Here is a 21,318-nt window from a genome sequence, read left to right on the forward strand (position 1 = left end):
TGTAGTGCATGGATACAGTGGAACCTTGATTTCTCAACTTACTCGGTTCTTGAAAATGGTTCGTAAGTTAAAGAAAATGTATATAGTCAAGCAGAATTCCCCGTAAGAAATAATGTAAACAAGAATAATTGGTTCCAGCTTCGACAAAAGACATATTTGTGTGTGTGTGTTAAGTTAAAAAAGTTAAAGTAGCAATGATTGTCACACACATACTAGATGTGGCGAAATTATTCTCTGCATTTGACCCATCAACCTTGATCACCCCCTGGGAGGTGAGGGGAGCAGTGGGCAGCAGCAGTGCCGCGCCCAGGAATCATTTATGGTGATTTAACCCCCAATTCCAACCCTTAATGTGTGAAAGTGTGTGTGTGTGTGTGTGTGTGTGTGTGTGTGTGTGTGTGTGTGTGTGTGTGTGTGTGTGTGTGTGTGTGTGTGTGTGTATACAGGTGCTTGTCATATTATTAGGATATCATGAAAAAGTTGATTTATTTCCTTAATTCCATTTAGAAAGTCAAACTTGTAGAATGTATACATTCATTCCAAACAGACTGATACATTTCAAGTGTTTTTTGCCAAAAAGGAGATGATTATAGCTGACAACCAATGAAAACCCTAAATTCAACATCTCAGAAAATTAGAATATGGTGAGAAGGTCAGATATTGAAGACACCTGGTGCCACACTCTAATTAGCTAACTAACTCAAAACACCTGGAAACGCCTTTAAATGGTCTCTCGTTTTGATTCTGTATGACACATAATCATGGGGAAGACTGCAGACTTGACAACTGTCCAAAAGATGACCATTGATACTTTAAAGAAGGAGGGCAAGACACAAAAGGTCATTGCCAAAGAGGTTGGATGTTCCCAGAGCTCTGTGTCCAAGCACATTTATAGAGAGGCGAAGGGAAGACAAAGATGTGGTAGAAAAAAAGTGTACAAGCAAGAGGGATAACCGCGCCCTGGAGAGGATTGTCAAACAAAACCGATTCAAAAATGTGGGGGAGATCCACAAAGAGTGGACTGCAGCTGGAGTCAGTGCTTCAAGAACCACCACGCACCGACGTATGCAAGATATGGGCTTCAGCTGTCGCATTCCATGTGTAAAGCCACTCTTGAATAAGAGACAACGTCAAAAGCGTCTCGCCTGGGCTCAAGACAAAAAGGACTGGACTGCTGCTGAGTGGTCCAAAGTTATGTTTTCAGATGAAAGTACATTTTGTATCTCCTTTGGAAATCAAGGTCCCAGAGTCTGGAGGAAGACAGGAGAGGCACAGAATCCACGTTGCCTGAAGTCCAGTGTCAAATTTCTACAATCGGTAATGGTCTGGGGTGCCATGTCATCTGCTGGTGTTGGTCCACTGTGTTTCCTGAGGTCTAGGGTCAATGCAGCAGTCTACCAGGAAGTTTTAGAACACTTTATGCTGCCTGCCGCGGACCAATTTTATGGAGGTGAAGATTTCATTTTCCAACATGACTTGGCACCTGCACACAGTGCCAAATCTACCAGTACCTGGTTTAAGGACCATGGTATCCCTGTTCTTGACTGGCCTGAAAACTCACCTGACCTTAACCCCATAGAAAAGCTATGGGGTATTGTGAAGCGGAAGATACGAGATGCCAGACCTAACAATGCTGAAGAGCTGAAGGCCACTATTAAAGCAACCTGGACTCTCATAACACCTGAGGAGTGCAACAGACTGGTGGACTTCATGCCACGCCGTATTGCTGCAGCAATTCAGGCAAAAGGAGCTGCAACTAAGTATTGATTGCCGTACATGCTGAAACTTTCCATGTTCATACTTTTCAGTTGGCCCACATTTCTAAAAAATATTTTTTGGTACTAGTCGTAACTAATATTCTAATTTTCTGAGATACTGAATTTGGGATTTTCAGTAATTGTCAGTACTAATCATCAACATTTAAAGAAATAAACATTTCAAATATATCACTATGTGTGTAATGAATTTATATAATATGTAAGTTTCACGTTCTGAATATAATTACTGAAATAAATCAACTTTTTCATGATATTCTAATAACATGAACAGCACCTGTATGTATGTGTGTGTATATATATATATATATATATATATATAATATTTCTCAAAAAAATATCTAGGAGGTAACGGATCAACAATATATTATCAAAACAACTCAACAAGAATGGCCAGCTCAACTGTCATTGCGCGGACACACATAAAGTCCCTAGGGTGCTCACAAAAAGGTCAAGAAGCATGTCGCTACAGTACAACATTTAAAACAGGAAACACTCCTTGACCTTGCTGTCTGTGCATGTTTGCTGGATGCACCAAAGAGGAGGTGAAGAATTCAAGGTGCAGGCGTTAGATGGAGAAGGGAAGGCAGGCAGAGGGAAGAGAGTGCAGGGACAAAGGGAAGTGTGTGTAGGTTCCCTCTACCTTCTAAGTCCACAGCAAATCCCTCCTTTCTAGGTTGGTTTGTTGGCTTTTTTCAACCCATATTGTGTAAGAAAATAGACAAAGCTTGGTGGATGGCAAGAAAAGAAAGATGCTTAAGCCCTGTAAAGTGGCATCCAAGTAATGGACTGCATAAACAGCATTTGATTTAGGAACTCTCCAAAGTGGCCATGCCCGTGTGTACTGTACTGCACAGAAAGTGATGTCCCCAAAATAGCGGCACACAAATTGAATGAATGAAGTGTTCTTACCAAGAGATGATATCAGAGAATAAGTAACTGGTTTGAATGTTGTGTTAACATTTTTACCCTGACAACAAGGGCTGGGCAATTGATCAAATTTGAATCACGATTTTGGTTTCTCATTAACATAAAATGGTATAATGCGGGGTCCCCAAACTACGGCCCACGGGCCAGAGCCGGTCCACCAGCGTTTGAGATCTGGCCTGTGGGAAGTCCAAAGTTTAAAAAAATATATATATATTTATTTTTTTTAAATCTGTCCTTTCTAATTCATTTTCTACCGCTTGTTACTCTGAGAGTCTCCTAACCGCTCAGGCAAATCACATTTTATAAAAATGAATTTTCCAATCGATGACGTGATATCATATATATATATATATATATATATATATATATATATATATATATGCATACATACATACACACCGTTTTTTTTTGTAGTATAAGTTGCTCCGGAGTATAAGTCACACCTGCGGAAAATGCATGATAAAGAAGGAAAAAAACATATATAAGTCGCACTGGAGTATAAGTCGCATTTTAGGGGGAAATGTACAAACCCCGTTTCCATATGAGTTGAGAAATTGTGTTTGATGTAAATACAAACGGAATACAATGATTTGCAAATCATTTTCCACCCAAATTCAGTTGAATATGCTACAAAGACAACATATTTGATGTTCAATCTCATAGAACTTTAGAATTTAACTTTAGAATTTGATGCCAGCAACACGTGACAAAGAAGTTGGGAAAGGTGGCAATAAATACTGATAAAGTTAAAAAATGCTCATCAAACACATATTTGGAACATCCCACAGGTTTGCAGGCTAATTGGGAACAGGTGAGTGCCATGATTGGGTATAAAAGCAGCTTCCATGAAATGCTAAGTAATTCACAAACAAGGATGGGGTGATGGTCTACAATTTTTAAGCAAAATGTCGAACAGTTTTAGTACAACATTTCTCAACGCGCTTGTGCAAGGAATTTAGGGATTTTACCATCTACGGTCCATAAAATCATCAAAAGGTTCAGAGAATCTGGAGAAATCACTGCACGTAAGTGATGATATTACAGACCTTTGATTCCTCAGGGAGTACTGCATCAAAACCCGACATCAATGTGTAAAGGATATCACCACGTGGGCTCAGGAACACTTCATAAAACCACTGTCAGTAACTACAGTTGGTCGCTACACCTTTTAAGTGCAAGTTAAAACTCTGATATGCAAAGCAAAACCCATTAATCAACAACACCCAGCAACGCCGCTGGCTTCGCTGGGCCCGAGCTCATCTAAGATGGACTGATGCAAAGTGGAAAAGTGTTCTGTGGTCTGACGAGTCCACATTTCAAATTATATTTGGAAACTGTGGACATGGTGTCCTCCAGAACAAAGAGGAAAATAACCATCCGGATTGTTATAGGCGCAAAGTTGAAAAGCCAGCATCTGTGATGTTATGGGGGTGTATTAGTGCCCAAGGCATGGGTAACTTACACATCTGTGAAGGCACCATTAATGCTAAAAGGTACATACAGGTTTTGGAGCAACATATTTTGTCATCCAAGCAACGTTGTCATGGACGCCCCTGCTTATTTCAGCAAGACAATGCCAAGCCACGTGTTACAACAGCGTGGTTTTGTCGTGGCTTCAACAATTTGTTTCCTGAATTCCCAAACGTTTATTGAGTGTTGTTAAAAGAAAAGGTGATGTAACGCAGTGGTGAACATGCCCTTTCCCAACTACTTTGACACGTGTTGCAGCCCTGAAATTCTAAGTTAATTATTATTTGCAACAAAAAAAAAAAAGTTTGAGTTTGAACATCAAATATGTTGTCTTTGTAGTGCATTCAACTGAATATGGGTTGAAAAGGATTTGCAAATCATTGTATTGCGTTTATATTTACATCTAACACAATTTCCCAACTCATGGAAACGGGGTTTGTATTTGATAAAACCCAACACCAAGACTAGACATTTGAAAGGCAATTTAAAATAAATAAAGAATAGTGAACAACAGGCTGAATAAGTGTACGTTATATGAGGCATAGATAACCAACTGAGAAGGTGGCTGCTATGTTAACCTAACATTTTATGGTAAGAGTCATTAACTATAACATATAGAACATGCTATACCTTTACCAAACTATCTGTCACTCCTAATCCATAAATCCCATGAAATCTTATACGTCTAGTCCCTTCGTGAATGAGCGAAATAATATTATTTGATATTTTACGGTAAATTTGTTAATAATTTCACACATAAGTCGCTCCTGAGTATAAGTTGCACCCCCGACCATATTATGAAAAAAACTGCGACTTATAGTCAGAAGAATATGGTGTATATATATATATATATGTATATATATATATATATATATATATATATGTGTATATATATATATATATATATATATACATATATATGTGTATATATATATATACATATATATATATACATATATACAGTCCGGCCAAATTATTTTAACCCAATGCGGCCCCTGGGTCAAAAAGTTTGGGGACCCCTGGTATAATGGAAAGAAAGAAAAACAATTCTTGGGGTGTGCAACATGCATGCAAATTCCTGAGCCTGTAAGGGTGAAAGAGACGAGGAGCGAATAAGTGAGCACGTCTACTAAAAGTTTGGGATCTTACCATGGTTGTTACTTTGAATTTGACACAGCGCTAGTATGCCTAATCAATAACAACAAAACCAGTAAGGCATATCAATTCTGCCTTCACGTAACTGCGAGCCAAATCACAGACTTTGCCTACAAAAGGTAATACACTGTGTAACACAGAATATCACGAGAATTGACATACATGTGAGTCATTGTGAGGAGAATGATTTTTTGGGGGGGAAATAATAATTAAGTAAATAAACTAAAATTCAACCGCGCCATCCTGAACTAAACAATGTCGAGACGGCCACTTGAAACAGCAACTAAACTACTAAGCTAAAACTAGCAAGAACAAGTCATACACGTGTTTTTGTGAACGACATCATCCATGTAAGATCATTGTACAAACATGACAACAGTCTTAACTTTTGTTTTAATAGCCTCAAGTCATCTCCAAACTTGTCAAGCTCAGAACAGCAGCACACTTCACAATAATAGCGCTGTGGCAAACATCCAGTCTCACTACGTTAACATAGCAAAGGTTGCAAAAAAAAGTACCTTACGCAAGGAAAATGCACTTACAGCACTTATTGATACATGAACAAAAATGATTACGCTTTGACTTAAAATTCTGCTCAAAATTGTCCAAAGATGTATTGCACCAATAAATGTGAGGATGTTTGCATTTTATTTACGAACATTTCATTAAACGTTATTTATGATCCAAAACGCTCACACTCTACTTCAGACCTGGGCAAATGAAGGCCCGGGGGCCGCACGCGGCCTGTTGAGCTTTTCAATCTGGCCCGCCGGACATTCCCAAATAATAGTTTTAGATGTTTAAGATGTAAAGTGTAGCTGCCATTATGAGATGTTTTCTAACGACCTTAGTATAGTTTTCAACTATACCAAGTCTTTACATGCTTGGAATCTGCATCATATACTTACTATGCTCATCTAATTACTTACTAAATACTTACTATCGTCATCTAATTAGTTACTATACTCATGTAATTACTTCCTATGGTCATCTAATTACTTACTATGGTCATCTAATTACTTACTATGCTCATCTAATTACTCACTATGCTCATCTAATTAGTTACTATGCTCATCTAATTACTTACTCTGGTCATCTAATTACTTACTATGGTCATCTAATTACTATGCTCATCTAATTACTTACTATGCTCATCTAATTACTTACTATGGTCATCTAATTACTATGCTCATCTAATTACTTACTATGCTCATCTAATTACTTACTCTGGTCATCTAATTACTTACTATGGTCATCTAATTACTATGCTCATCTAATTACTTACTCTGGTCATCTAATTACTTACTATGGTCATCTAATTACTTACTATGGTCATCTAATTACTATGCTCATCTAATTACTTAATATGCTCATCTAATTACTTACTCTGGTCATCTAATTACTTACTATGGTCATCTAATTACTATGCTCATCTAATTACTTACTCTGGTCATCTAATTACTTACTATGGTCATCTAATTACTATGCTCATCTAATTACTTACTATGGTCATCTAATTACTATGGTCACTATGAGATATCTCAGATTGTAGGTGGGTTGTTTTTTACCCTCTGTGTCCATATTTCACCATTTGGTGCATTTTGTTTGTGTTTCGGTTGATTGTAAAATATGTTGTCAATATTCAGTGTTTTATCGTTCATAGTTAATATTGTAAATCCCACATTCTTTATTTTCATGTACATTCTGGGTGTCTCATTAAGTTAAAAAATGTCAAATTCCATTCCGTTTTTTAAGGCGGGCTGTCATAACGTTTTTAGCTTTCAATCATTTTTGTGAGGTTTTGTATTAGTGTTCCTGAAAATAGATATGCCGGCCCCCAGACACACTTTGTTTTTATCTAAATCTGGCTCCCGAGTTAAATAATTGCTCAGGCCTGCCCTAAGGTCTTAAAGGGTTTAAAAAAAAGTTTGAAAAAATTAAGCAGAGAAACTGGATTTTCTTGTTTCATATTATCAAAATTATTTGTTGTTACTATAGTTTGTATTTTTTTTTCATTTACTTTTGTATTCGTAACTAATTTCTATCCAGTTGTTCTTTTTAACTATTTTTAAAGTGGAGTTTTTCTGGCACAATATGAAATTATTGAATAACGGTGTTATTATTCATGAGTTCACTATCTATCAAAATAATCCTGACTATTATTTTTCCATAAGCATCCAGCCCTACGGTCAACTCAACATAAGTAAGATGAAAAATGTGATGAGTATTGATATTGGTAATGGCCAAGCTGAGAATGTGCAGCATGAAACATCCAAGTTCCATGTCTAGTTTTGTCCCTTGAAGACGACTGTAGAAATAACATAAACTGCCATAAAAATGCTTGCTTAAATTTGAGATACTGTTACTTTCTTTTTCCCGCCAGTGCCCAGGATTAAGGAGGAGCCTGTAGACGACCCCCTTCGCCCTTTTAACCATGACGTGGTGGACGTCAGCAAGGGCTTCCTCACCCGCATCCCTTACAAGAGGGTGAAAGCCTCCAAACTTGACGGCCTGCTGGAACGGCGAGTGAAGCAGCACGCCATTGAAGAGGCACAGAGGAGTCAGGAATCTGCCACCAAATCCCCGACTCTGCCGCCTGCTTCAACACCTCCGCTTCACAGCACCCCCGCCCGGCCACGCTCGCCACTTAAGCCCAAGAGTCTGGCGCAGGAGCTGTTCCAAGAGGGTGGATGTGCCACAGAGGATGTGGAGGGTGGCAGTCAGGCTCCGAATGAGGTGGCGTTTTGCCTTTCTTCAATAGCCAAAGACAATTGTCGTCCAACAACTGGAGAGGAACCCGCCTCACCCACAAACCAAACCAGCATGGTTTCTTCAGAGCTGGAGCTCAACTTTGAAGAAAGGACTATGGGGCAAAAAGGTTGCTGCTCAGAGCAAGAAAGAAGTATGGACACTCCCAAGGCTGCACTTATTGAGGTACCTCATGTGGACTTGTTAAGGACACTCACAAAAAACACTGCCCTTCCTAAAGCATCCCTACAAAGCCCAGAGACATTAGGCTCAATGGAGCTGGACATGCAGGCTAATGGCACTGAGAGTAGACTAGGTACTCCTGAACTCTCTCCTGTTTCACTTTCTCTCCCTCAGGTGAACGGTAACGATGGTTTCGGGAGTCCAAATTGTAGCATCCTCACTAACAGTACCAAGGTGACCAGCATTGGTCAAGGAGAGGATCAGGGGAAGCAACAGAAGCCTTTGCTTAATGGGGATTTGTCTTTTGTGAACAAAAGTATACACGCCGCAGAAAAGGAGACAGCTGAGAGCAACATAACATCAGATTCGGACTACCGACCTCCAGTAAAGGTGTCTAAGCTGGAGAACAACATGGATGCCCTGACCAAGAGCTCTCCACAGCACAAATGTGCAGATGCTGAAGCCGCTCCTTTAGTCAAGGTCATTAGAATGGCGCCCTCTCCTATCCCCTCAGCAGAGGAGTCCAGTTTGAGCGATGAGTTTGCTGAGGAGAATAGCGAGAGTGGCACGACTACGCAGTCCAAGACCCTGGTCAGGCAAGTAACAACCACCACCACCACCACCACCACTGTGGTGTCCACAGAGTCCAGGACACTGCCACCCAAAGCATCTGCTGGAGATCCAACGTGCGTGGCAGAGAGCGCAGTGTCCACCCTCACCACCATGACCAAAAGAACCGTGACCAAAATGTCTTCCTCCAGTCCGTCAGAAGACCTCCAGAGTGAAATAATTGCACAGAAACAGGAGACGACCCTCTCATCCTCTGTCACAAAATCAACAACGGGCCTAAGCGGTACAAGCTCAGTCTCACATGTATTCCAGCAAGACTCCACAACCAGAGGCCGCGTGCGCCTCCTGAAATTCTCCCACACCAAGAAGATGCGCTCGGACACTGCCCTTCCTTCCTATCGCAAGTTTGTCACCAAGAGCGAGCGCAAGAGCATTTTTGTTTTGCCCTACGACAGCTTGAAGGTGCTGGCCAGGCGGGGAGGATTACGTGAGGTGCCCGTCTTTAACTATAACGCCAAACCAGCCCAGGATATATGGCCGTATCCCTCACCTCGACCCACCTTTGGCATCACCTGGAGGTAAGACTTCCTCTTTCTCTTCTCACTCAAATCTCAATTATAACCTTCATTTTTCTTTAGTCTTTATTGAATTAAACAGCAAGATTGGAAGCAGGGGATAATTGGAGAGAGAGGATGTCATCACCCAAATTTGAAAAGTCATTTAAACACTTAATTTTTTAATGTTGGAGTGCATTGGAAAGTGGAAAGGTAAACATAGTCATGTTTAAACCATACAAACCCCATTTAGTTTTAAACCTACTCCAGCTCATAAACTTACAATAAAACATGCTTCTATTTCCTTGACATTTAAGGTCTGTATTTGATGTACTCTACTGTATACAGGTGCTGTTCATATTATTAGAATATCATGAAAAAGTTTATTTATTTCAGTAATTATATTCAGAACGTGAAACTTACATATTATATCAATTCATTACACACTTAGTGATATATTTGAAATGTTTATTTCTTTAAATGTTGATGATTAGTACTAACAATTACTGAAAATCCCAAATTCAGTATCTCAGAAAATTAGAATATTAGTTACGACTAGTACCAAAAAATATTGTTTAGAAATGTGGGCCAACTGAAAAGTATGAACATGGAAAGTTTCAGCATGTACGGCAATCAATAGTTAGTTGCAGCTCCTTTTGCCTGAATTGCTGCAGCAATACGGCGTGGCATGAAGTCCACCAGTCTGTTGCACTCCTCAGGTGTTATGAGAGTCCAGGTTGCTTTAATAGTGGCCTTCAGCTCTTAAGCATTGTTGGGTCTGGCATCTCGCATCTTCCGCTTCACAATACCCCAGAGCTTTTCTATGGGGTTAAGGTCAGGTGAGTTTGCAGGCCAATCAAAAACAGGGATACCATGGTCCTTAAACCAGGTACTGGTAGATTTGGCACTGTGTGCAGGTGCCAAGTCATGATGGAAAATGAAATCTTCACCTCCATAAAATTGATCTGCGGCAGGCAGCATAAAGTGTTCTAAAACTTCCTGGTAGACTGCTGCATTGACCCTAGACCTCAGGAAACTCAGTGGACCAACACCAGCAGATGACATGGCACCCCAGCCCATTACCTAATGTGGAAATTTGACACTGGACTTCAGGCAACGTGGATTCTGTGCCTCTCCTGTCTTCCTCCAGACTCTGGGACCTTGATTTCCAAAGGAGATACAAAATTTACTTTCATCTGAAAACATAACTTTGGACCACTCAGCAGCAGTCCAGTCCTTTTTGTCTTGAGCCCAGGCGAGACGCTTTTGACGTTGTCTCTTATTCAAGAGTGGCTTTACACAACGAATGCGACAGCTGAAGCCCATGGTGGTTCTTGAAGCACTGACTCCAGCTGCAGTCCACTCTTTGTGGATCTCCCCCACATTTTTGAATCGGTTTGTTTGACAATCCTCTCCAGGGCGCGGTTATCCCTCTTGCTTGTACACTTTTTTCTACCACATCTTTGTCTTCCCTTCGCCTCTCTATTAATGTGCTTGGACACAGAGCTCTGGGAACATCCAACCTCTTTGGCAATGACCTTTTGTGTCTTGCCCTCCTCCTTCTTTAAAGTATCAATGGTCATCTTTTGGACAGTTGTCAAGTCAGCAGTCTTCCCCATGATTGTGTGTCATACAGAATCAAAACGAGAGACCATTTAAAGGCTTTTCCAGGTGTTTTGAGTTAGTTAGCTAATTAAAGTGTGGCACCAGGTGTCTTCAATATCTGACCTTTTCACCATATTCTAATTTTCTGAGATGTTGAATTTAGGGTTTTCAGCTATAATCATCTCCTTTTTGGCAAAAAAACACTTGAAATGTATCAGTCTGTTTGGAATGAATGTATACATTCTACAACTTTGACTTTCTAAATGGAATTAATGAAATAAATCAACTTTTTCATGATATTCTAATAATATGACCAGCACCTGTACATTCATGCAGTGTTTAGTGACCAGCACACATACAGTCCTGGTCAAAAGTGTACGTACACGTGTAAAGAACATCATGTCATAGCTGTCTTGACTTTCCAATCATTTCTACAACTCTTATTTTTTTGTGATGTAGTGATTGGAGCACATACTTGTTGGTCATAAAAAAAAAAACATTCATGAAGTTTGCTTCTTTTATGAATTTATTATGGCTCTAGTGAAAATGTGAGCACATATGCTGGGTATTGTGGCCAAACAGCTCCATTTTTGTTTCATCTGACATCACATGGACAAAGATAAGAGCTTCTGGAGGAAAGTTCTGTGGTCAGATGAAAAAAAAATGGAGCTGTTTGGCCACAATACACAGCAATATGTTTGGAGGCGAAATGGTGAGGCCTGTAATCCCAGGAACACCAAACATACCGTCAAGCATTGTGGTGGTAGTATTATGCTCTGGGTAGGGCTGGGCGATATACGATCTAAATCGCGGGTTTGTCTCTGTGCGATATAGAAAATGACTTTATCGTAATATTCGAGTATACGTTCTCACGCAGTTGTTTTTAGCTGCGGGCATTACACTACAGGCTCTTCTCACTCTTTCCTGTGTCTTCTTCTCACAGACAAGCAGGCGCACATTGTTACATACGTCACATACTGTCACCTCATACGTCACATACGTACAAGCCCTCGCCTAGCAGAAAGGTAGAAGTGTGGCTAACGTTAGTTGTAGGGCTGGGCAACGATTAAAAATTTTAATCGAAGTTAATCGCACTATTTCTCTGATTAATCGCGATGAACTGCATTGTATACGCAAAGCCCAATAATGAATTCAAAAGTAGTGTGTAGTGCACCTTTATTGGAATATTCTCCCACATGAACAAAAGCGCCAAAACATTTGTTGTGCAAACACAATTTAAATCAGTCCTTCTTAAACAGTAGCAGTTAAATAGCATATTTTATGAAAATCAACTAAAAAAAATGTAAATACAAACATTTAAGCTTATTGCCACTGCCAGGGTATTTAAGCTATCCTGTTTGTTATGGAAAATAAATATAATCTACATACAAATCTCTGAGCCACAATCATAACATCTGAACAGGCAATTTCTGAGGTAACAGCAGAAACATTTTTTTTATCAGGGATCTTATGTTTAAAAAACCTATATTATAGGTAGTGGGCTGTTTTAGGGAATTTTTGATCAAATTATCCATAGAAGCAATATTAATAATGTTGTGTTTATTCTGCGTAGTGCACTTAAAATAATTATGACCACATCTAGGAATTGATATGATGGGAATTTTCCGATTGTTTGCTTGGTGCTTTGATAAACTGAACGCATCATATACATGGTACTATATTGTGATGTTATGAGCCAGGGAAAAAAAGAACTACCCTACCCAGCATGCAACAGGAGTGACGAGCATGCGCGGTAGCCCGGTATAGGTTGCGACGCCATGACGGCATCTTGTATGTTGTGATATGCACGCTCTGAAAGCAAACGTTAAGAACTCAGCCAACACTCCTCGTCTGCATTCTTCATAAATAGACAGACAACACATATACTCCGCTGCTTCACAGGCCGCTGGATGTAGCCGGCAAAGTATTCCCATGCTAGCTAGCCGGTCTAGCAAGCACGCCTCATTCAGTCCAAAACGGCCCGATCTATCCACATCCAGAATTGTCTGGCGGTCGTAAGTGATCCCGGAGTGACCACGCTGTAAGCCAGCCATGAAATTTGCAGAATTGTCCGGTATTTTTGCCAAATGTTCCATCTTTACCAAGAGCCCCTCGACGCCGGGCGACGCCATCTTGTTAAGAAAAGGCGTTAACAAAATAAAAGCATGTAAACAACATACACAAATGTGCGATAAAATTATTGTCGGCGTTAATAGATTGATGAGTTAACTCATAATTAACGCACTAATTTGCCCACCCCTAGTTAGTTGTGATGCTAGCGGGAGAAAGAAGTTGCGAATCTCGTAACAAATGAAGGAAGAATTAATTCCCAAGAAAAACAGCACGGGGCCCATCGTCTGGCGGTGGTTCGGCTTCAAGCGGGAATATTTCGAATAGACAACTTTAATTTGTCAAGTGTGGGGCACAAGCATTGCTACCAAAAGTAGCATTACTGCTTATATAGCATCATTTGAAAAGTCACCTGCTAATAAGTTTAATAAATACAGTTTTGGTAAATGGACTTAGTTATGATTTCCTTCTCTGCATGACAGTTTAAAGGCCTACTGCAGTTGTGTCAAACTCAAATACAGAGTGGGCCAAAACTTTAAACGGAACAAAGCCGTGGGCCGAAGTTGAACAAATTAACCCATTAAAAGGGACCCAAACAAGTTTTGCATTGAATATTGACCATGCAAGGCTTATATAACTTTATAGTGACATGCAAAATCCAGTTTCAAAAAATAATTAAAAAATATCAATAGCATATCAAATTAAATAAAAACACAAATTTAATGCCTTTTTTCGGCGGCGGGTTTGAGTTGGGCAGGGTTTGGTGGTAGCAGGGGTGTATAATGTAGCGTCCCGGAAGAGTTAGTGATGCAAGGGGATCTGGGTATTTGTCCGGTTTTGTTTATGTTGTGTTACGGTGCGGATGTTCTCCCGAAATGTGGTTGTCATTCTTGTTTGCTGTGGGTTCACAGTGTGGCCCATATTTGTAACAGTGTTAACCTTGTTTATACGGCCACCCTCAGTGTGACCTGTATGGCTGTTGACCAAGTATACCTTGCATACACTTGTGTGTGTGTATGAGCCGCATATACTATGTGAGTGGGCCGGCACGCTGTTTTTATGGAAGAAAAGCGGACATGGCGACATGTAGAGAACGCCAAAAGCAGTGCTTTTACGGCCCGCTCCCTATATTATTGTCTGGGTGGAAATCGGGAGAAATTCGGGAGGGGCACTGAACTTCGCGAGTCTCCCGGGAAAATTGGGAGGGTTGTCGAGTATGAGTATTAGCGGTGAATGTGGTGTTACAGCGGCGGGCCAGCTCTAATATTAATTTGATATTGCCTCAAGGGCCAAATGAAATTACACGGCGGGCCAGAGTTTGACACCCATGGCCTACTGAAAGCCACTACTACCGACCACGCAGTCTGATAGTTTTTATATCAATGATGAAATATTACCATTGCAACACATGCCAATACGGCCTTTTTAGTTTACTAAATTGCAATTTTAAATTTCCCGCGAAGTGTCGTGTAGAAAACGTCGCGGTATGATGACGCGTGCGTTTGACGTCTCGGGTTGTAGCGGACATTATTTTTCAGCCCGATCCAAGCTATAAGTAGTCTGCTTTAATCGCATAATTACACAGTTTAATGGACATCTGTGTTGCTGAATTTTTTGCAATTTGTTCAATTAATGATGGAGAAGTCAAAGTAGAAAGATGGAGGTGGGAAGCTTTAGCCTTTAGCCACACAAACACACTGTGTTTCATTGTTTAAAATTCCTGAATGTAAAGCTTTACTATGGATCAGAGCAGTCAAGCAAACATGGATCCCGACCAAATGTCAACCGGCAGTTTTCAGTGAGAAAATTGTGGTAATAAGTCAGCTCTTACCGGAGACATCAGCGGAGCTTGCGTCCTGCTGCAGCTGCGTGACTTCCCTCAGAGACACTGGGTCAACACACCCGTGGCCACACCCCTCCGACTTTCAAGTACTGTATAATCTCACTAAAACAATAGGTAGATAAGGGATTTTCCAGGGTTATCCTATTAAATGTGTCTGATAACATCTAAATCGCTCCCACTGCAATCGCCTTTTTTTTTCTTTCTAGTCTTTCACTCTAAATTTCCTCATCCACGAATCTTTCATCCTTGCTCAAATTAATGGGAACTGCTTTCTCGGTCCGAATCGCTCTAGCTGCTGGTGGCTATGATTATAAACAATGTTCAGATGTGAGGAGCTCCACAACCCGTGACGTCACGCGCACATCGTCTGCTACTTCCGGTACAGGCAAGGCTTTTTTATTAGCGACCAAAAGTTGTGAACTTTATCGTGGATGTTCTCTACTAAATCCTTTTAGCAATAATATGGCAATATCGCAAAATTATCAAGTATGACACATAGAATGGATCTGCTATCCCCGCTATCCTCATTTCAGTAGGCCTTGAAAAGTAGCATATATTAGTGCAGTATGAAGAAGAATGTTTTAATGTAGACACATAGAATCACCATACTGCTGTGATTATATGTATCCAGTTTTCATTCTTGGCTAAGGCAAAATACTGAGAAATATATCGTATATCACGATATAGCCTAAAAATATTGTGGTATTAAAAAAAAAGGCAATATCGCCCAGTCCTAACTCTGGGCCTGTTTTGCTGCCAATGGAACTGCTGCTTTAAATGGGACAATGAAAAAGGAGGATTAGCTCCAAATTCTTCAAGACAAGCTAAAATCATCAGCCCAGAGGTTGTGCACGTGCGTGCGTGCGTGCGTGTGTGTCAAATCCAGACGTGGAACTTTAAACTGATATTTGTTTCCATATGGCCGCTGCAAGAGCGCACACGTGAGAGCAGCGGTGTGTGGGTTCCGCGCAGCTGATATTTTTGTATTCTTGTATTGTATTTACAAAGACAAATAGGACTGAAGGTTATGGCAGGCAGGAAAAAATCTTTATTTATGTGAACAATTTTTCTTACAATACGCATTAAGGATATAAAGTGTGTTTTATCCAGTTAATCGTACAAAGGAATCGATAATTATTCTGTTGCTAAAATAATCAATACATGTATTACACATGGGGCTGAGTAAGGTTTAAAGGCTGATAACAGACATTGTACTTTAAATGCAGCTACTGCCTCCAGCCACAGCTGTTCATGCCAATTTGTTTTGATCTGGGGCTAAGTAGAGACCCAGGGAGTTATCTGCTTCATTAGACTACACGTCACTTGCATCGAGATCTTAGTGTATGGCAGGGCTATTCAACTTCATCAAGTTTAGAAGAGCCAAAGGGCCCAGGGGGCGGACATTGAAATGTGGTTGTTTGGTCAGAATGTGCCTCCACAGGTATTATTCCTTTGAGAGCGTTTGCTTCATGGCAAAGTAAACACTGGACTGTCAATGAACTCATTATTCTGCCCTCGCTACTTAATCCAGCATGTGCAGCTCCACAGATAGTTAACAGAAGCTCCTAAAGTTTTGTGGAGGATTGATTTTCCTTCTTTTGAATAATTTTTTTTCCTCAGTTTTATTTCGTTTACACTCTTTGCTTTTTTTAGGTTTGTTGAACTGATAGTAAACATTACTAAAGTATTTTAAATAAATACAATAGAAAGTTTAGTGTCAATACAGTCATAGTACAAATGTTAATGCAGAAACAAAACAACATGCTCATTGCACACAATTCAACTTGGCGTTATTGTCCTCTAATGGTCAAATGTAGCGCTACACGTAAGCTTTAATCGTCACACAAAAACAACAACACTACCACAAATACAAAAGACATCACAAATTCTGCAAGTTCGATACAAAACAAAGTAAATAATTTTAGGCACGGTATATACTTACAAAGATTTGAGCAAGTTTGATGACGGCACTTAGACATTGTTGCTGCTTGTCTAGAATACTCTGTCCATCGCTTAGAACATAAGTGTCAAACTCTGGCCCGCGGGCCAAATTTGTCCCGCCGTGTAATTTTATTTGGCCCCTTGAGGCAATATCAAATTAACATTAGAGCTGGCCCGCCGGTGCCATACAGCGGTGCCGCTGTAACACCGCATTCACCGATTTCCCGGGAGACTCTCAAATTTCAGAGCCCCTCCCGAAAATCTCCCGGTGCAACCATTTTCCCGAATTCCACCCGGACAACAATATTGGGAGTGGGCCTTAAAGGCACTGCCTTTAGCGTCCCCTACAACCTGTCGTCAGGTCTGTTTTTCCTCCTCACAAACAGCGTGCCGGCCCATTCACGTAATATATGTGGCTTCTACACACATGTAAGTAAATGCAATGCATACTTGATCAACAGCATACAGGTCACACTGAGGGAGGCCATATAAACAACTTTACCACTGTTACAAATATGCGCCACACTGTGAACCCACACCAAACAAGAATGACCAACACATTTCAGGAGAACATCCGCACCGTAACACAACATAAACACAACAAAAGCACACCAGAACAAATACCCAGAACCCCTTGCAGCACTAACTCTTCCGGACCACTACAATATACACCCCCCCTAACAACAAACCCCCCTAACCCCCCCACCTGAGCCCCGACATTAACTGAGCAGTAAAAAGGCCTGAATGGTTGAATTATTCATTATTTTATTTTCAAATGTATTAGCCTCTGCAAAAAGTTAATGTTGATATTTACCTCAGAAGGCTGCAAATACAAAAGAGGCATTAAATTTTTATTTAAATTTGATTTGATATGCCATTGATATTTTTTAATTATTATTATTATTATTTGAAACTCAATTTTGCATGTCACTATAAAGTTTATATAAGCCTTGCTTGTTCAATATTCAATGCAAAACTTGTTTGGGTCCCTACTAAAATGTTAATTTGTTCAACCTTGGCCCGCGGCTTTGTTCAGTTTTAAATTTTGGCCCACTCTGTATTTGAGTTTGACACCCCTGGCTTAGAAGGTCCCACAGGAAACAACGACTCAAGCACTTGCTCGGGGCAGAATATTTATACCGTATTTTTCTGACCGTAGGGCGCATCGGATTATAAGGCGCACTGCCGATGAATGGTCTATTTTTTATCTTTTTATATATATATATATACTGTATATATATAAAGCGCACCGGAATATAGGGCGCATCAAAGGAGTCATATTATTATTATGATTATTTTCTAAATGTAAAAGACTTCCTTGTGGTCAACATAACATGTAATAGTGCTTCTTTGCTCAAAATGTTGCATAGATGATGTTTTACACATCATCTTCAACTTACTTTCTGACAGTCTCTTCAGGATGCGCTGTTTTGTTTACGTGCCTCCACTTGGACAGTGTCTTCTCCCCGTCATCTAGCGTGCAAGGACGGGAGTGGAAGAAGTGTCGAAAGATGGAGCTAACTTTTTTAATGACATTCACACTTCCATCAATAATGGAGCAGCATCTCCTCATCGGCCGGAAATGTGTCCCGTGATAAAGCGTCCGACCGGAACTCTCTCATAACTACAGTTCCTTGGGTGGATAATGTAAACTCACTACACCGGTTTATTTTATTGCTTTCATGTTGAGTTTACTGACAGATATAAGTTAGAACTTGACACTACTTTATATTACAAATGGCAACAGTAGACGATGAATGTCACATAACAAGAAGATAGAGAAAAAGAAGAAGCTTATCCACTACGGTGTCGACACGGACTACAAAGGCGGAAGTGCGCAATTTTTCAGGACTTATGCAGATCCCAAATACAGATCAGCAGGTACCAGAAGGTAAGAAAAGTTGCTATTGCGTAACATTGCGAAACAAAACGGCAGATAATATGTCTTACCGTATACACACAGCATAATAATACTCCTATGTAGAAGCACATCAAGCAGAGTGGCTTCATACCTTACCAAAGTCCTACTCAAACATTTTGATAGATTTTTGAGTGCTGTGTGTAATGTTCTATATTTCCAATGAAACGTATAAACTGTTTGGTGTTGTTTACTTGAGTCATACTGCAGTCTACACGTATCTCTTATGTGTGACTGCCGTCATATTGTGGTCTACACATATCTCTTATGTGTGACTGCCATCTACTGGTCACACTTATCACTACACCATGTACCAAATAAAATTGCTTTGAGGTCGGTAAGCACAACCAGAATGATTCCGGACATTAGGCGCACAGGGTTTTAAGGCGCACTGTCGAGTTTTGAGGGGGGAAAAGGATTTCAAGTGCGCCTTCTAGTCGGGAAAATACGGTAGTTTGTTGTCCAGTGGCTGTTAAAAGTCTGATTTTGGAAATGAGGTCAAACATTTTCAAGGGTTGAATGAGTGGTTTTCTTCTACTCGCCCCACATCTGCCTCGCTGTTTCCCCCTGTGGAGTGGCCAGCGTACTGCGTTCATGAGCAATTCTCCTTTTGAATATTTTTATCAAGCCTATATGGATGATGTTCGGCAGGCCAAATGAAAAGCTTTGGCGGGCTGTAAGGGGGCCGCCACTGCTTTACGGTTGAACAAATAAGGAGTTTGGAGACACCTTCACGCCCTGAGAAAGTGCATCTCCAAGTTACTTTTATTCAACCAGCAACTTTTGATGCTATATGGGCATTCCCCAGAAAAGAATAAGACGATGTACGAGAGGTATCATTGGCTTGATTAACAGGAGCAGACTGTATGTCAAAGAATTTGAAATACCACTTCTGCCATCATTGGAAACCAGCCAGTCAGCTGTCCTGCCACATTAAAGAACTGTGGGCGGGACACCAGCTACACCACCAATTTTCCTCGGAATACTCACTCAATCGTCACATTGTAGAAATGAGGGATTGTCATTCAAACATGCCCAAGTGTCATTCCTCACTTTGTGTATGCAGATACCGCTTGCAGACCGTGAAGACGTTGGCGGGTGTGAGTCTGATGCTGAGATTGCTCTGGGCTTGCTTAAGATGGGACGAGATGGCCGTGAAGCCCTCTGCGGCTGTAAGCACCGCACGGACAGGTAGAACGCCAACAACTGACATATCTCTAGCCGCCTATTTTTTCTTTGTAACTACATCAGCAGACACAATAGAATAGAATAGACTTTATTGTCGTTATATTCGCATATAATGAGATTAAAGACTCCAACTTAAGGTGCGGTTGTGGGAACAAATATGGGGTCAAATGAATAACACAATTGAACTAACAATTGAAATAAACAGACTACTATCCAATAAAGATAACAAGCAATCCTATACAATATACAAAACACTGTAGAAATACAAAATACTGTACAATATACAAAGAAAATGTCCCAAAAAAAACATTAGTCAAACAAATAAGTAATAGCCACGCCCTTCTTGCAGTAATGGTCGCCAGCAGCACGTTACCTTTGCTTACCTGTCCAACCTTCCACTTGTTGCCAGGAAATCCACATTTTATCCTTTTTCCTTGCCCATTTTGCTTGCTATTGCTCCTGCAGCAATGGAGTCACTGGACAACACTGGCAGCCTGGGAGATTTGCAGACATAGGGATGATAGAAAAGATGTCCAATCTTTGTGTAAATATCTTGACAAATAGGAGGAGACTACGATATACGTAAAGAAGAGCAGGCAGCAGCTCACACATTCTCATACTTTCTATAACAACAAGGAAGAAATGATGTCAGCCCGCTGGAAAAATGTCTCAACTATGTGAAGTAGCCCAGAATTTGCAATATTTTAGGGTTTCTCACGTGGAATTCTTACAATGTATTGAATCCATAAACTGCTATAAAATTGAGTAGATGGTGAGTTATTATGGTGTAGAGCACAGGTGTCAAAGGGCTTTTCACTGAGGGCCACATCGCAGATACTGTATTTTTCGGAGTATAAGTCGCACCTGCCGAAAATCCATAATAAAGAAGGGAAAAAACACACAAGTGGCACTGGAGTATAAGTCGCATTTTTCAGGGGAAATTTATTTGATGAAACCCAACAGCAAAAATAGACATTTGAAAGGCAATTCAAAATAAATAAAGAATAGTGAACAACAGGCTGAATAAGTGTTCGTTATATGAGGTATAAATAACCAACTGCTATGTTAACCTAACATTTTATGGTAAGAGTCATTCAAATAACTATAACATATAGAACATGCTATACCTTTACCAAACTATCTCTCACTCCTAATCCATAAATCCCATGAAATCTTATACTGTATGTCTAGTCTCTAACGTGAATGAGCTAAATAACATGATTTGATATTTTACGGTAATGTGTTAATCATTTCACACATAAGTCGCACCCCCGGCCAAACTATGAACAAAACTGCAGCTTATAGTCTGAAAAATAGGGTATGTTTGGCCCCAGAGGGCCGCTTCTAACAGTGAATACTATTGTTACA

General features: G+C 40.3%; 1 protein-coding gene across 1 annotated transcript in view; it reads left to right on the top strand.

Moving 5' to 3' along the window:
* Positions 1-21,318, top strand: part of LOC133539053 (nucleosome-remodeling factor subunit BPTF-like) — a 151,564-nt gene that overhangs the window by 55,456 nt on the left and 74,790 nt on the right. Inside the window, 2 exon segments of the mRNA XM_061881081.1 lie at positions 7,714-9,409; positions 19,829-19,953. Of these exon segments, the coding sequence (XP_061737065.1) occupies positions 7,714-9,409; positions 19,829-19,953 (1,821 nt within the window).

Source organism: Nerophis ophidion, linkage group LG20 (genome assembly GCF_033978795.1).
Source record: "Nerophis ophidion isolate RoL-2023_Sa linkage group LG20, RoL_Noph_v1.0, whole genome shotgun sequence".
NCBI lineage: Eukaryota > Metazoa > Chordata > Actinopteri > Syngnathiformes > Syngnathidae > Nerophis > Nerophis ophidion.